Source organism: Callithrix jacchus, chromosome 6 (genome assembly GCF_049354715.1).
Source record: "Callithrix jacchus isolate 240 chromosome 6, calJac240_pri, whole genome shotgun sequence".
Taxonomy (NCBI): Eukaryota; Metazoa; Chordata; class Mammalia; order Primates; family Cebidae; genus Callithrix; species Callithrix jacchus.
This window is the reverse complement of record NC_133507.1, coordinates 140,075,665-140,092,288: the sequence shown is the minus strand read 5'-3', so window position 1 is coordinate 140,092,288 and position 16,624 is coordinate 140,075,665. Positions and strand designations below refer to the sequence as shown.

At 52.6% G+C, this 16,624-nt stretch overlaps 1 protein-coding gene across 2 annotated transcripts in view; it reads right to left on the bottom strand.

Moving 5' to 3' along the window:
- Positions 1–1,282: 1,282 nt before the first annotated feature.
- PNKD (PNKD metallo-beta-lactamase domain containing) overlaps positions 1,283–16,624 on the bottom strand; it is a 77,132-nt gene continuing 61,790 nt past the window's right edge. For both annotated transcript variants that reach the window (XM_002749779.6, XM_035305670.3), the window contains 8 exons: positions 8,599–8,714; positions 8,364–8,476; positions 7,746–7,804; positions 6,611–6,703; positions 5,935–6,098; positions 4,800–4,886; positions 3,531–3,646; positions 1,283–3,293 (listed from right to left, as the gene is read on the bottom strand). In XM_002749779.6, coding sequence (XP_002749825.1) covers positions 3,120–3,293; positions 3,531–3,646; positions 4,800–4,886; positions 5,935–6,098; positions 6,611–6,703; positions 7,746–7,804; positions 8,364–8,476; positions 8,599–8,714 — 922 coding nt within the window. In that variant the 3' untranslated portion in view covers positions 1,283–3,119. The remainder of the gene's footprint in view (positions 3,294–3,530; positions 3,647–4,799; positions 4,887–5,934; positions 6,099–6,610; positions 6,704–7,745; positions 7,805–8,363; positions 8,477–8,598; positions 8,715–16,624) is intronic.

Here is a 16,624-nt window from a genome sequence, read left to right as displayed (position 1 = left end):
TGCCAAGGTCCTTGGCCTGGGGTGAAGGGCACCTAAGAGGGGAGGCTGAACTGTGGCCAGGGGTGGGAACCCTGTCTGTTGGGCTGGCCCTAAGGAAGTCTGGAGCTGAGCCAGGGCTTCCTGGTCCTCAGCCATATCAAGGCTACCTTCAAGAGCTTTGCTATAGCCAAGTAAAATAGGAGAATAGTATTTTTCTATTTCAATAAACATCTTTAATCATTTTTATGAACTGAAAACCAGTGTCACTTGTCAAAAATAAATAATCGACTGGGCATGGTGGCTCACACCTGTGATGCCAGCACTTTGGAGGCTAAGGCGGGCAGATCACGAGGTCAGGAGTTCAAGACCAGCCTGGCCAATACGGTGAAACTCTGTCACTAGTAAAAATACAAAAATTAGCCATCCATGGTGGTATGTGCCTATAGTTCCAGCTACTCGGGAAGCTGAGGCAGAAGAATTGCTTGAACCTGGGAAGCGGAGGTTGCAGTGAACCAAGATTGTACCTCTGCACGCCAGCCTGGGCGACAGAGTGAGACACTGTCTCCAGAAAAAAAGAAAAAGGCCAGGGATGGTGGCTCACACCTGTAATCCCAGCACTTTGGGAGGCTGAGGCAGGCAGATCACAAGGTTAGAAGTTCAAGAGCAGCCTGACCAATATGGCTAAAACCCGTCTCTACTAAAAATATGAAAAATAGCCAGGCATGTAGTCTCAGCTACTTGAGAGGCTGAGGCAGGAGAACTGCTTGAACCTGGGAGGTGGAGGTTGCAGTGAGCCAAGATCGCACCACTGCACTCCAGCTGGGGTGATAGAGTGAGACTCCATCTCAAAAAAAAAAAAAAAAAATTGACCCCAAAGATAAATACAATGGAAACAAAATGATGTTGTTGTTTAACTAGAGACACTTGCCCTAACTAAAGTACGAACCTGGATCCCAGGTCTTTCTTCCCAAAGGCATTGAAGACACACTAGTGCCAAGGCCGTGCCCTTGAAGTAGGATTGATTGCTGTGCTGTGACCATGGACAGACACCCTACTTCAGCTAGTGGTACGCTTAGGCATCCCAAGCTTTGGGAAACACTGAGATAAGCAAACTGCAAACCCTGAACCAATGTCCCTGGCCGTGGAAGGAATATATTTAGGGCATCCTTTCTGGTCAAGGCTCTTGAAGTGCATAACACCAAGTTAGCAGCCCTGAAACTGAGCTGGGAAAACTGTGAGAACATTCTCTGCTGCGTTCGCTCATGTAGCAACAAAGACAAGCTGTTGAATGATCAAGGCTTGGTTAAATCATTCATTCATTCAACATTTATTGAGCGCCTACTGTGTGCTAGGCACCGTGCTAGGCGCAGAAATACAGAGATGCATACGATACAGTCCATGCCCTTAAGGATTCACAGTCTAGAAGGGGAGACAAACATGTAAACAAGGAAATTACAGTGTGATAAGTGTCACAAGAGAAGCATTGACAAAGTGCAGAGGTAGCCTGCAGGGGAGGGGGACAGGGGTTGCCTTCCTGGAGGAGGGGGCCTTTAAGGGGATCGTGAGAGATGAGCAGGTGCTTGCCAGGCAGACGAGGCAGGAGGGGCAGGGGAAGGCATTCCAGTCGGAAGAAACAGCATGAGCGAAGGCACGGAGGCATGAAACTGCATGTCTTGCTTGGTGAGTGAGGAACTCTAACTAGTCTAGTGGTATTGCTGAAGTGTACTAGAGGCTGTGGCTGGAGAGGGGCGCAGAGGCCAGATGATGAGGGCAAACTGAGGGTAGAGGCATCTTGGAGGGTCACCAGAGGTGAGCAGAGCCCGAGGGCAGACTGACACAAGAAGAGAGGGCTCCTGGCTGACCCAAGGTACACCCGCCTTAGGACTGCAGGGTTCCTTGCTGTGGCCCCAAAGGGATCTGGACCCAAGACTAGAGGATCAGCAGAGCTGGAGGTGGAGTGAGCAGAGGGGCCGGGCCAGGCCTGGGGCCCAGAGCTGCCGAGCACTCCCACACTCTGCTCACAGACTTGATTTCCATCCTGCACATGAGTCTCCTCTTCCCAGTGGGGAGAGGGCCTGGATCCAGTGGGAAATCACAGGGGAATGTGGCTGGCAAACTGCAAAGGGCCAGGTGAGTGTCAGGTTACAGAATCAATCTTTACCAACTCAAAGAAGAAAGGGGCTGCAGGTAAAGCAGGAGAGATTAGTTAGATGGAGGAAGGCAGTCAGATGGGCCTAAGAACAAGGGTCAAAATAAGAAAACTGCAGTGGCCAAAGTGGACCATGGCTCTCTCTCCCCTGGCAAGGAGGGGCCCCTGTGGCTCAGGGCAGGGGCAGAGGCCAGTGGGCACGACCAGGCCCGATGTGCAAGGAGAGTATGTGACCTGCAAGACTGTGGGGCTCCACATCTGAGCCTCCAGCGCCTGTTTAGCCCAAGGAGGAGGTTTCCATGGCAACCAGGACCCGCCTTCTTCCAGGCTGTAGGGAGGCTGCTGAGGCAGAGAGTGGCCAGCCAGCCTTCCAGACCTTCAGTGCTCTTAGGAATGGCTCTGTCTGAAAAATGCCTTTGCAGGGGTGGGTGGGGCAGGGAGGCTGTGGGAGGAGGGCAGAGTCTCAGGACACCAGAGTCCAGCTGTCCCTCTGAATGCTGCTTTTGCAAGGCATCACACCTGAGGCCACTGTGAGGGGCTGAGCTTCTTCCCCAACCCTGGATGGGGGATGGGCAAGATGGACTCAACTTGGTCGTGGGCCCTGTCACCCTGAGTTCCAGGGCTACAGTGAGATGAGACATCCCGAGGGAGGAACTTAACAGCAGCCCCCATGTCCTTGCTGCCATCCCAGGAGTAGGGAAGGAGGAGGGGACCCTCCCAGTTGGTAGGGTCTGGAGGTGTCCTGAGATCCCTCCTTTCCTCTCTCCACTGAGGAGGCAGCCTCCCACTTTGGGGTTCACAGTCTCCCACCAGCCCCCTTCTCTTGGGCTCAGTCTCATTGCCTGGTCCCTCCCTCCCCTGAGCAGTGTCGGGGATGATGCCCGCTTGGGCGCCGATGGAGGTGGTGGTGTTAGCGATGAGAAGGATGGTGAGGTGCGGGTGGCGGTGGCCTCCCCATGTGGGGAGTGGGCTGGCTGGGGGCGCTGGGGCATCACTTGCTCTTGTGCATGTCCTTCAGCCGGCGGAGCTCTTCCAGGAGCTGGGCCCGGGAGCACTCATCATCCCCAGTAGGGCCCGGCCCCGGCCCCAGAGCCTCCTGCAGTTCCAGGCAGTGGGTCCTCAGGAATGGGTTGTAGGAGCGCTCCTCTCCCAGGGTAGATGGGCACTGTGGGCGAGAGGAACCAGGCTTTGTGGACAGAAGTTGGGAAACAGACCCGAGACAGAGAAGCCTGCCCTGACCCCCAACCCATCCTGGAGTTCAGGAGTTCTGACTTGAGGGCCCATGGACCACACAGGTCAGAGCTTTGGGGAGGTGCTGGCAGGCCTGGGGTCAGCACAGACAGGTGCCCGCCCACGCTGAGTTCCCACCCACGAGGCTCCTCCTGGACCCGGAGACCCTCACCGTGCCCTTGCGCTCCATCCGCTGCCGCTGTACCCACTGCATCTTCCTCTCCCGGGCCAGGTTCTCAGGCTCCACCACGCCTGCAAAGCCCAGGTTCTCCTCCGCATACTCATGACCTACCGACAGCCGCAGGGATGAGACACACAGCAGAGAGATTGGTGGAACGGTCAGAATAGTCCTCCCTGCCCCAGGTCCAGGCCAATGGGCGCCCAACAACCAGGGATGAGGGCAGCACTTCCAGGAAAACCCCAAACTCCAGGAGCTGCTTCTCTAACTGCGGGCACAAGTCAGCCACGGGTGAAAAGGAGCAACAGTTCCGGGGTAAAAACCGCTAGGTCCGGAGCCGCAGGTCTGCCTCTAGCCCTGACTCCACCATTGCCCAGCGTGTGACCTCGGGCTAGTCACGGCACCTCTCTGAGGCACGATTTTCTCATTTGGCAAATGGAGAAAACACCGGAAACGGATGGACCTGCTGTGTTCCTGGTGCCGAGAACAGAGCCTGGTATATGTTAGGCGCACATAAAGTATTTGTTGAATGAATGAATGAATGTATGTTCTGAGGATTAACTGAGTTGTTTTTTTTTTTGTTTGTTTGTTTGTTTGTTTTGAGACAGAGTTTTTGCTCTTGTTGCCAGGCTAAAGTGCAATGGTGCCATCTCGGCTCACCTCAACCTCCACCTCCCAGGTTCAAGCAATTCTCCTGCTTCAGCCTCCCGAGCACACCACCATGCCCGGCTAATATTTGTAGTTTTAGTAGAGACAGGGTTTCACTATGCTGGTCAGGTTGGTCTCGAACTTCTGACCTCGTGATCCACCTGCCTTGGCCTCCCAAAGTGCTGGGATTAGAGGCGTGCGCCACCACACCCAGCTAACTTAGATATTTGTGAGTGTTTTTATGCACTACAAGGCAATGGTTACATGCAGAGTGGATTTACTGACTTCTCCCCAGAGAAGCAAGGGCTATGTTCTGTTCTGGGCTTGGGCTATGAACGATTAGACATCTTTCTGGAATATCCTGGAGCCTGCAGAGCTTCCAGGAGGCTGGAGGATGGCTGCCAGGGGAAGGTGGAATGAGAAGCAGAGGTGTTACGGAGCCCCCTCTCCAGGAAGAAGGGAGGCCAGAGCGCTGCCCCTACCCCTAGCGGTGGAGCTGAGTCGCTTCTGGGCAGAAACTGGGTTGGGCTGCTTTCTAGGGGAGGGAGGGGAGGGAGGGCCCTTGTCCCTGGCTGAGATGGGGCTGGAGGATGGGGAGGAGCAGGGGCATCTCACCAGGCCACAGCAGGGTGTCGTCTCCTAGCCCTAGCACAGTGTCCAGTGAGCTCAGCATGGTCTCTGCGTTGCCCTCAAAGGTCCGTCCTGGGTGGGGGTCGGAGGGTATGTCACAAGGCGCAAGGATCACACAGTGTGGCATAAGGCACATAGACACGGGTGGGAACCAGCTTGTAACGCTCTGGCTGGCCACCAGCCCTGACCCACGGCTGGCCCATGCAGGTATCTATTTCCTCCTTCTCACTGGGAGCTGGGCCCAACTGGTCACCTCTGGCCAAGCCCATCTGAGGTCTCCATTGCACACAGTGACATCTGAAGGGCGGGGCTGTAGAATCTTCAAGCTGAACTCTCTTCCCCAGGCTTGGTAGATGCTTCACTGCTCTTTCTCAAAGGGAACATCTTCCCCTGTACTGCCCTTTGGGACTCCACGCAGCCTGGGACTTGTGATCCTCACCCACCGGCTCACTCAGGGAGTCTTAACTTTTCATAACCTAGTCCTGCCAGTCACTGTATCAGAGAACCAGGCTCCATCCAGGGGAAACGAATTCCCTGCAGGGCTCTACTCAGCTACAGACATTCTCTCATTCTGTCCAGCAGCTGGGGGAAGTTTTTTTTGAGATGGAGTCTCATTCTGTTACCCAGGCTGGAGTGCAGTGGTGCGATCTTGGTTCATTGCAAACTCTGCCTCCTGGGTTCAAGCAATTCTCCTGCCTCAGCCTCCTCCCAAATAGCTGCCACCATGTCCTGCTAATTTTTTCGTATTTTTAGTAGAGACAGAGTTTCTGTTAGCCAGGATGGTCTGGATCTCCTGACCTCGTGACCCACCGCCTCGGCTTCCCAAAGTGCCAGGATTACAGGCACTTTAAAAAAAATTTTTTTTTGTAGAGACAGTCTTGCTATTTTGCCCAGTCTGGTCTCCAACTCCTGGCCTCAAGTGATCCTCCTACCTTAGCCTCCCAATGTGCCCCATGGGAAGTCGCAAGGATTAAAATTAACCTGAGTAACAGATGGAAGTAACCACCACAGCAACATCTGTGCTAAAACTAATGCTTCAGTGCTTTTTGTGGGACTGCGGCTGCCCTGGCTTCTTCTCTCCCTCCCTCTCGCAGCTCCTCTCTCTTTTGGGGGAACTCACCACAGCCAGAGAGGAAGAGCAGGTCCCCTGAGAAGAGGCAGGAAGGACCCTTGTAGGGTTCCCCGTCCAGTAGGTAGACCAGATGGCCTTGTGTGTGGCCAGGGGTAGCCAGGGCCCGGATCTGGAGCCGTCCCACGCTGACCACATCTTGATGACACAGGGGACTGGGGAACAAGGCAGTAGGGGAGAGAAGGTACAAGAGGTGTGCCATGCTGATCCCTGCCCCCATCCCAGGCCCAAGGGGCTGGGTGATCACAGGAGGGTGGGCTTCCACACTAGAGAAGCTACCCCAGTGCCCAGGGTCCAAACCCTGCCTCTCCTCTTTTGGGGACGATGGCTGGATCAGTTGGGGGATGGGCAGTCAGTCTTCAGATAGGCTGGGATCGGTTCTCTGAGGGCCAGGAAGGGCATTGGCAAAGATCCACCTGCTGCTACCCCTGAAACACTTCACCGAAGGTTGGGGGTGAGGGAACGGACCCACGGAAGGGCATTGGCAAAGATCCACCTGCTGCTACCCCTGAAACACTTCACCGAAGGCTGGGGGTGAGGGAACGGACCCACGGAAGGGCATTGGCAAAGATCCACCTGCTGCTACCCCTGAAACACTTCACTGAAGGCTGGGGGTGAGGGAAAGGGCCCACGGAAGGGCTGTCTCTTGGCTAGGTCAGGGACTTACTGGGTGAGGTAGGGGATGCCATCCTGAGGGCTCCCGTACACCCGACAGTCCCGGTGCCGCCGGCTGAGGTCACGGTTCCCTCCGCTGTGGTCCCTGCAGGATGGCAGAGACAGGCAGAGGGCTTCAAGAGGCAACTGCACCTCAGCCCCCCCTTTCCCACAGGATCTCCAGGCTTTTAAGTTCTGGGGCTGTGGCTTCTGGACTGAGCCAACTTGTCCACACCCCTAGGCCTTTGTTTGAGCTAATCCCGTGCCCAGAACATCACCCCCAATAATTCAGCCTACCCAGTGCCAGCTGATCTTCCTGGACTCTCAGCTCAGGTCAGCATATTTTTTTCCCCCTTGAGACAGATTCTTGCTCTGTCACCAGGCTGGAGTGCAGTGGCACAATCTCTGCTCACTGCAACCTCCGCCTCCTGGATTCAAGTGACTCTCCTGCCTCAGCCTCCTGAGTAGCTGGGACTACAGGCATGCACCACCACCCCCAGATAATTTTTGTATTTTTAGTAGAGACGGGGTTTCACCATGTTGGCCAGGATGGTCTCGATCTCTTGACCTCCTGATCCCCCCGCCTTGGCCTCCCAAAGTGCTGGGATTACAGGTGTGAGCCACCATGCCTGGCCAGTCATCATCTTATAATTCTCCAAGTGGATCTGATCACACCCTGCCTGGGGCCTCCCATCCCTGTACCCTGTGCCAACTGCTACTTAAATACTTCTTTTTTTGAAGACAAAGTCTCACTATGTTGCCCAGGTTGGGCTTGAACTCCTAATTCTCTTGCCTCAGCTGTTACACACTTTGATACAGGGTAATCTCCCCAATTGGTCTTAGAATTTCTTTATGGAGAGTCCTAAGTTTTGTCCATGCCCAATGTGCAGTAGGTATCTAATATACACGCTCATGAAATGAAAGAGAAACGACTGCCCCGCCCTCCTCTGGGGCTTCAGAACCTCCAAGAATGGAGTGGGGGGCGGGGGAGACTGCCCTCTCCTCCCACTCTGCTGGTATCCAGGTGGCTTCATAAGGAAGGTGGGTGCTGGCCTGGCCTGACTTCTTGACCTCCAGCCCCGGCCATCCTCACTGGGCCCAAGCCCAGCCGGGACCAGGATGGACCAGGGAAGACGGTAGCCCCTTACCAGTGCTTGTGGGTACAGAGAATGGCGACCAAGGTGACACCTTCCTTCTCAATGGAAGCCTGCGGGAGAGAGGAGGTTTGGAGACAGAGGAGCAGGATGCAGGGGAGACTCAGAGCAGCCAGAGCCAGGAGTGTTGAGTGTGGAGTGTGGGTGCTGGCAGAGAGGAGAGGAGAGCAAAGCAGGGAGCGGGGAGCTGGAGGCGGGAGTGTGCAGCACAGGGCACATGGAGGGCAGAGGGACACTTGTGCATGGAGAGAGGCAGACACAGAGAAATAAGGAATGGGAGGGAAAGACAGAGAGACCGATACTGACAGGCAGAGGTAACAGAAAGAAAGGGGGTCAGAAGGGGGCCAATGGGAGTGAGAGACAGCCACAGTCCTGGCCAACACCCCCAGCCCTCTGGTTCTGCAGCCCCTACTCCTGCCCTCCCCTCTGCCCAGCCATACCCCATACACCCCCCTCCCCCAGGCCGTGTGTGTGCATATGCACGTGTGAACATGGAGCATACAGGACACATCCCATGGGCAGACGGACAAGGGACAGCCCTCTCTAGCAAGGGGAAGCTGACAGTCCCCAAGGGCAACCCCAGGCAACCCCTGCTCCCCGCCCTCCCCTCACCTGCACAGCCCGAGGGTCTGAAGGGTCCACAGCCACAGCCAGCTGGGCCTGGGTGTCGATGATGAGGTAGCTGTAGTTGTCGGAGAGGACAGGGATGGGAAGCACCTTCACTCCTGGGGACAGAGATGGGCTATAGCGGCGTAATCGGCAGGGATCCCAGGGCTAGGAAAGGGAGGAGGCAGGGAGGATGGGGCCACAGAATGGGGAATGCTGGCCAGGGGCAGTTGGAGCTCACCATTGAAGAGGCGGGGCTGGGTTTTCGAGTGGCCTTTAGGGTAGCGGTTCCGAGCCCTACGCAGCTGCTGTCGGTAGAAGAGGTACCCGAGCCAGGTTCGGGTGTAGAGGCTGTACCTAGAGGGCAGGCAGAGGGCCTCTGGTCAGCCTTTCTCCCTAGCTCCCCTAGACCCCTTTGTGATGCCTGCAGGCCCCACAGCTCCACTCCTTTGGCCACCCTGTGAACCAATGCAATGCCACCCTCACTTATTATGTGCCTACTGTTTGCCCTGCTTAGCACTCAGGACAAGATGGAGAATGGGACAGATACATGTAAAACTCGCAGTCTATTGGGAACGTGAACTGAGGAACTCACAGAAGAGACTTGGAGAGGCCAGGCGAGGTGGCTCACGCCTGTAATCCCAGCACTTTGGGAGGCCGAGGCGGGTGGATCACCTGAGGTCAGAAGTTTGAGACCAGCCTGGCCAACATGGTGAAACTCTGTCTCTACTAAAAATACAAAAATTGGTCAGGCGTGCCTGTAATAACAGCTACTTAGGAGGCTGAGGCAGGAGAATCGCTGAACCTGGGAGGCGGAGGCAGAGGTTGCAGCAAGCCAAGATCACAACATTGCATTCCAGCCTGGGTGACAGAGTGAGACTCCTTCTCAAAAAAACAGAAAAAGAATTGAAGGCCGGGTGTGGTGACTCACACTTGTAATTCCAGCACTTAGGGAGGTGGTGGCAGAAGAAGTGCTTGAGCCCAGGAGTTTGAGACCAGACTGGGCAACATGGGGAGACCCCATCTCTACTAAAAATGCAAAAATTGTCCAGGCATAGTGGCACCCACCTGTGGCCCCGGCTACCTGAGAGGATGAGGTGGGAGGATCATTGAGACCAGGAGGTCAAGGCTGTAGTGAACCATATTTGTGCCACTGTACTCCAGTCTGAGTGACAGAGGAGACCCTGTCCTGGTAAGAACAAAATACATATCCATGTATAAACTAAGAAATATTATTGCCAGGCATGGTGGCTCAGGCCTGTAATCCCAGCACTTTGGGAGGCTGGGGCAGACAGATCACCTGAGGTCGGGAGTTCAAGACCACCCTGACCAACATGGAGAAACCTGGTCTCTACTGAAAATACAAAATTAGCCGGGCGTGGTAGCACATGCCTGTAATCCCAGCTACTTGGGAAGCTGAGACAGGAGAATCTCTTGAACCTGGGAGGTGGAGGTTTTGGTGAGCCAAGATCGTGCAATTGCACTCCAGCCTGGGCAACAAGAGTGAAACTCTGTCTCGAAAGAAAGAAAGAAAGAAAGAAATATGTAGTTTCTGAGATGCTACATGAGTTAAACGTTCTTATATTTGTATTTAAAACAGGCATTGCACAATATTAAGCGAATGGTACAATTCCTGCTAATAATTTAAATGCTTCTTACTTAGAATGACATTAAATAGCAAATCAAAACCATCACAGGTCAAAATAGAGATTGTAGAAGAAAAAAAGCTTCATATTTAATACTTTTAATGGCTATTTTTCCCTGCTTTTTGAACAATTAGGTCCAAATTTCATTTTACATTGAAATGTAATTTACATTGAAATTACAAGGCAAACATGTGGTCAGCCTTGTCAGCAAAGGAAGGAGCTGCCTCAGGCCCTTGCCTCACTGAAGGGAAACTGAGGCTGGGTGAGGATGGGGTGAGGTGGCAGTGCTTAGGGTTATACGTCAAGGTAATCAGAAAAGGGGGAGGGATTCTGGCTGACTAAGCATGAGTCAGAAAAGAGGAGGTGGGGTAGGTGAGGGACCCTAAATCTCTACATGTATTGACTGTGTCTGTGGGGGCAGGGGCAGCCGTTCTTCAGACCCAAGAGTTAGCTGATTTGTCTGCAAACAGTTGGGTTAAAACCAGCAGGTTTCCATGGCAATTTGTAGAAATGATTTAGGTAAAATTTAATCACTGCACTGTCAGCTCCATGTACCCATGGGTTTATATTGATTGGCAGTCTGGGCACACAATTGAAGGGCTTTGCCAACCTTTATTTTAGTCTTTATGTTCCTTTGTTGGAGGCCCTCTTTCTTTTTTTTTTTTTAAGAGACGGGGTCTTGCCTGGTGCGGTGGCTCAAGCCTGTAATCCCAGCTCTTTGGGAGGCCAAGGCGGGTGGATCACGAGGTCAAGAGATCAAGACCATCCTGGTCAACATGGCGAAACCCCGTCTCTACTAAAAATACAAAACATTAGCTGGGCATGGTGGCACGTACCTGTAATCCCAGCTACTCAGGAGGCTGAGGCAGGAGAATTGCCTGAACCCAGGAGGCGGAGGCTGCAGTAAGCCGAGATCGAGCCATTGCACTCCATCCAGCCTGGGTAACAAGAGCGAAACTCCATCTCGAAAAAAAAAAAAGAGACGGGGTCTAGCTATGTTGCCCAGGCTGGAGTGCAGTGGCTATTCACAGGCGCGATCCCACTACTGATCAGCACAGGAGTTTTGACCTGCTCTGGTTCTGACCTGGGCCGGTTCACCCCTCCTTAGGCAACCTGGTGGTTCCCCGCTCCCGGGAGGTCACCATATTGATGCTGAACTTAGTGCGGACACCCGATTGGCATAGCACACTGCAGCCCAGAACTCCTGGGCTCAAGAGATCCTCCCACCTCAGCCTCCCGAGTAGCCGGAACTATAGGCATGGGCCACCATGCCCAGCTCTTTTTTATTTATTTCTAAATTGGATTTGGCCAACTTACGCTTTCATTTCTTTAACAATATTTACTGAACCCTTGCTGTTGGGCAGGCACTGAACACACACTGAGCAAGGCAGAGTCACCGTCCTTGTGAAGGTTCTATCTAGTAGAACAGACGGGACAATTAACATCTTTTTTTTTTTTGAGACAGAGTCTCACTGTATCTCCAGGCTGGAGTGCAGTAGCGCAATCTCAGCTCACAGCAACCTCCATTTCCCAGGTTCAAGCGATTCTTCTGTCTCGGCCTCCTGAGCAGCTGGGATTACAGGCATGCACCGCCACGCCCAGATGATTTTTGTATTTTTAGTAGGACAAGGTTTTGCCATGTTGGCCAGGCTGGTCTCGAACTCCTGACCTCAGGTGATCTACCTGCCTTGGCCTCCCAAAGTGCTGGGATTACAGGAGAGAGCCACTGTGCCTGCCTCTTTTTTTTTTTTTTCTAAAGAGATTGGGTTTTGTTCTGTCAGCCAGGCTGGAGTGTGGTGGCTCAGTCACAGCTCACTGCAGTCTGCAATGCCGGGGCTCAAGCGATTCTTCCACCTCAGTATCCTGAGTAGCCAGGACTACAGGGATAACAGCCATGTCCAGCTAGTTATTTTTATAATTTGTTTGAAGGTTTCTCACTCTGCTCCCAGGCTAACACTGAGAGTTTCTCACACACAAGAGCACACTCTAACACCTGGCGACCCTAGTCAAATCACCAAGTATAATGAGAAAGAGGATATTTGCATAATCTCAAAGTATCTCCTTCATTATAATTATCTCTAATTATAAAGGCCATGGAGAAACCTAGCTGACTTCACCTTAAGCCAGTGATCAAAGTTAATGTCACCAGTAACAATATATAGACATCATTTGCCTCTTGGTATGATGCACTGAGGAAGGCATAACATCACTTTGGTGGTATTTGAGCCAAAAATGCAAATCTGTAATTCTTTTTTTGGGTCTCGCTCTGTCACCCAGGCCAGAGTGCGCTGATGCGACCCACAGCTCACTGCAGGCTTAATCTCCTGGGCTCAAGCAATCCTCCCGCCTCAGCCTCCTGAGTAGTTGGGACTACAGGTGTGTGCTACCATGGCAACTAATTTATAAATTTTTTAGCAGAGATGAGGTCTCACTATGTTGCCCAGGCTGAGTTCTTCAAATGTATTGATAAGATGAAAGATAGACTGAGAAACTGTCTCAGACTGGAGACCAGGAGATAAATGCAACGTGGGATCCTGGACTGGATTCTAGAGCAGAGAAGGGGAGCAGTGGGGAAACGCGATGAATCTGAGTAAGCTCTGAGGGTAGTTTCCAGGATAGTATCCATGTTCGTTTCTTGGTTTTGATGACTATGCTGTGGTTATGAAAGACAGTAGTATTCAGAAGCGAGAGGCACATGGGAATGCTGTGTATTATTTTGATAGTCTGAAATCATTTCGAAATGAAAAGGTTTTTTTTTGTTGTTGTTTGTTTGTTTGTTTAGATGGAGTCTTGCTCTGTCACAGGCTGGAGTGCAGTGGCTTGATCTCGGCTCACTGCAACCTCCACCTCCCGGGTTTAAGTGATTCTCCTGCCTCAGCCTCGCTAGTAGCTGGGATTCCAGGCCCGCACCACCACACCTGGCTAATGTTTATATTTTTTGGCAGAAATGGGGTTTCACCATGTTGGCCAGGCTGGTCTGGAACTCCTGACCTCAAATGATCCACCTGCCTTGGCCTCCCAAAGTGTTGGGATTACAGGTGTGAGCCACTGTGCCTGGCTCAAAATGAAAAGTAAAAAAATAAAATTTGGCCAGGCGCAGTGGCTCAAACCTATAATCCCAGCACTTTGGGAGGCCGAGGCGGGTGGATCATGAGGTCAAGAGATCGAGACCATCCTGGTCAACAAGGTGAAACCCTGTCTCTACTACAAATACAAAAATTAGCTGGGCATGGTGGTGCGTGCCTGTAGTCCCAGCTACTCGGGTGGCTGAGGCAGGAGAATTGCTTGAACCCAGAAGGTGGAGGTTGCGGTGAGCCGAGATTGCACCATTGCACTCCAGCCTGGGCAACAAGAGCGAAACTCCATCTCAAAAATAAAAAAAAAAAATAATAATAATAATAATTAAATAAAATGAAATAAAATTACCCTTTCCTCTGCCAGACACCACCTTGCACTGACACCTGCGTCCTGTTTCTGTCTTCATTTCTCCCTACGTGGGCTTATGGAACGAGCAGAGGCTCTAGTAACAGAAAGACCCGGGCTCCCATTACAGCCTGGCCCCTCTTGGCTCTGCAACCTTGGGCAAGTCATGAGCTTTACAGATAAGGTTGCTCATCTATAACATGGCAATGCTATGACTTACCCTGAAGGACTGTGTGAAGATTAAGTGCCTAAAATAAGAAAAGTAATGGCGGGTAGATGTTTAGCAACTGTTGTTTCCTTCCCAATTCAGTCGGGCAGTCCTCCCAGCTGCTAGAGCACGGTCACGCACATCTGGGAGGGGTGATAAGCTCCCCGCCCCCCTTACTAAATGCTGACTACATGGGCCCAGGTTCTGTCTCTAACAAAGGACACCATCTGTGGGGGCAGGGACTGTGCACCAAGAAGCCTCAGTAAACAAGGCCCCTCTCTGTCACTCGCTGTGTTTGGCAAATACGGTGCCTGATGGCCACAGTGGAGACAGCAGAAGCAAGGCAGAAGGGGCCCTGCCTTTGGGGAGCTCATCACGTGGCGAAAGGGAGGGCCAGCACATATTGAAGCAGAAACTGGATTAGTCAGCACACTGCCAGTTAACTATGGCTGGGGGTGGGAAAGAATGGCTAGAAGGGAAGAGGCCCTACTGTAGACAGGGTGCCCGGGGAAGGCTTGTCCCCAGAGGGTGACATTTGTGCTGGAAACTGCAAGACCGAGCCAGCAGCATGGACGATTCTAGGTGATGTGGCACAAGGCAGGCGGAGTGTGGGATTTTAGGAATTGCCAGGAGGCCTCTGAGTCTCTAGGTGGGGCAGGAGGGACAATCAGTGCCAGAGAAGGGGTTGGTGAGGTGGGCAGGGGCCAGGGCATGAAGAGACTGGAAAATGGCTGGTGGGTGTAGAACAGGGCACACAGGATTGGACTCCCTTTCTCTTCTTTTTGTTTTTTTTGAGATGGAGTCTCACTCTATTGCCCAGGCTGGAGTGCAGTGACGTGATCTTGGCTCACTGCAACCTCCCCCTCCCAGGTTCAAGCAATTCTCCTTCTTCAGCCTCCTGAGTAGCTGGGATTACAGGTGCATGCTACCACGCCCAGCTAATTTTTGTATTTTCAGTAGAGACGGGATTTCACCATGTTGGTCAGGCTGGTCTTTAACTCCTGATGTTGTGATCTGCCTGCCTCGGCCTCCAGAGTGCTGGGATTACAGGCGTGAGCCACCGCACCTGGCCTGGACTCCCTTTCTGAGAGCTCACTGGGCTGCTGGGTGGAGGAAAGGGGCAGGAGGTATGGAGTCATCCAGGTGGGAGAGAGACAGGGGCCTGGACTAGAGGGGTGCTGGAGGTGGAGGGGGCGGTGGCAGAGGGACGGGAGATCTGTGCCTGCCTTGGATGAGGGCTAGGGACAAGTTGCAGTCCTTGCTAGCCTGAGGTCTTGATCTTTGGGCAAAGCAGGAGAAGGCAGGGCTGAGGTGGGGAAGTAAGAAAGGAAGGGGAAAGCAGCCTGAGGACCTAGTGGCTCTCCCCGGCCCTGTGCCCTGCCCCCCAAGGGCTTCCACAGGACTCTCTCTTTTTAAAAAAATTTTTTTTTTCATTTTAGAGAATATTTTTAATTTTTTTTTTAATAGAGATGGAGTTTCACCATGTTGGTCAGACTGGACTCGAACTCCTGACCTTGTGATCCACCCACCTCGGCCTCCTTAAGTGCTGGAATTACAGGTGTGAGCCACTGCACCCAGCCCCAAAGGACTCCCCCCAGGCTCCTCCACCATCTGCCTGCAGAGCTGGCGAGTCACAATCCCCACAGTCAGTTCCCCATCCTACTCCTTCTCTTTCTGGGAAAGGCCCCTGTCCTCGCAGTTGCATTTAGCCCTCTCCCTGGCATATGCACCAAAACAGAATCCCTCTCAATTTTAGCTTCCACCGCTCCCAACACAGCCTCACCTGTGGGAACAGGCTCTGGAAACTCACCTAGAGTCTCACAAGAGCCTCCATCCCCAGCTCTCTACCTCCAACCCAAACTGTAGACCTCTGGTGAAAATAAGTTCCTAAAGCGCCACATTTGGCTGAGGCTTGCTCCTGATCAAAAGTCTTCGGAGGCTCCTCACTGCTTATGAGCGAGTGTCCAACTCCAAGCCGGGCCTTCTGGAAACTGAGATCACAGGAGTGTCTGCCTCCTCCCCTCCTCTACCGTCCAATGATAATCCCATTATCCCAAGATAACCCCTACCTGACTCCCACCAGCAAAATGGACAAATAAATCCTAACATACTCAGCCCTTGGAAAACTACACAGTAAGGAAAACACATGCTCTAGAGCAACAGGCTTCAAAATTCCCAAAGCTCAAGCACTTATTGTTATGCCGAGACACACTGCAGAGAACACAGTATCACTATATTACAAACACAAAATATAAAATTACAATTACAAATCACAAATACGAAAGCATGGCCAGGTGAAGTGGCTCGCGCCTGTAATCCCAGCACTTTTGGAGGCCAGGCAGGTGGATCACCTGAGGTCAGGAGTTCGAGACCAGCCTGACCAACATGGTGAAACCCCATCTCTACTAAAAATACAAAAATTAGCCAGGCGTGGTGGCTCACGCCTGTAATCCCAGCTCTTTGGGAGGCCGAGGTGGGTGGATCACGAGGTCAAGAGATCGAGACCATCCTGATCAACATGGTGAAACCCTGTCTCTACTAAAAATACAAAAAATTAGCTGGGCATGGTAGCACGTGCCTATAATCCCAGCTACTCAGGAGACTGAGGCAGGAGAATTGCCTGAACCCAGGAGGCGGAGGTTGCGGTGAACTGAGATGGTGCCATTGCACTCCAGCCTGGGTAACAAGAGCAAAACTCCATCTAAAAAAAAAAAAAAAATTAGCCGGGTGTGGTGTCAGTGCCTGTATGTAGTCCAAGCTACTCAGGAGGCTGAGGCAGGAGAATCACTTGAACCCAGGAGGCAGAGGTTGCAGTGAGCCAAGATCACGCCAGTGCATTCCAGCCTGGGTAACAGAGCGAGAATCCCTCAAAAACAAAGAAACAAAAAAGCATGCAAAACCATCATGTATATCGTTTTTTTTTGAGACAGAGTTTTGCTCTTGTTGCCCAGGCTGGCATGCAATGGTGTGAACTCGGCTCACAGCAACCT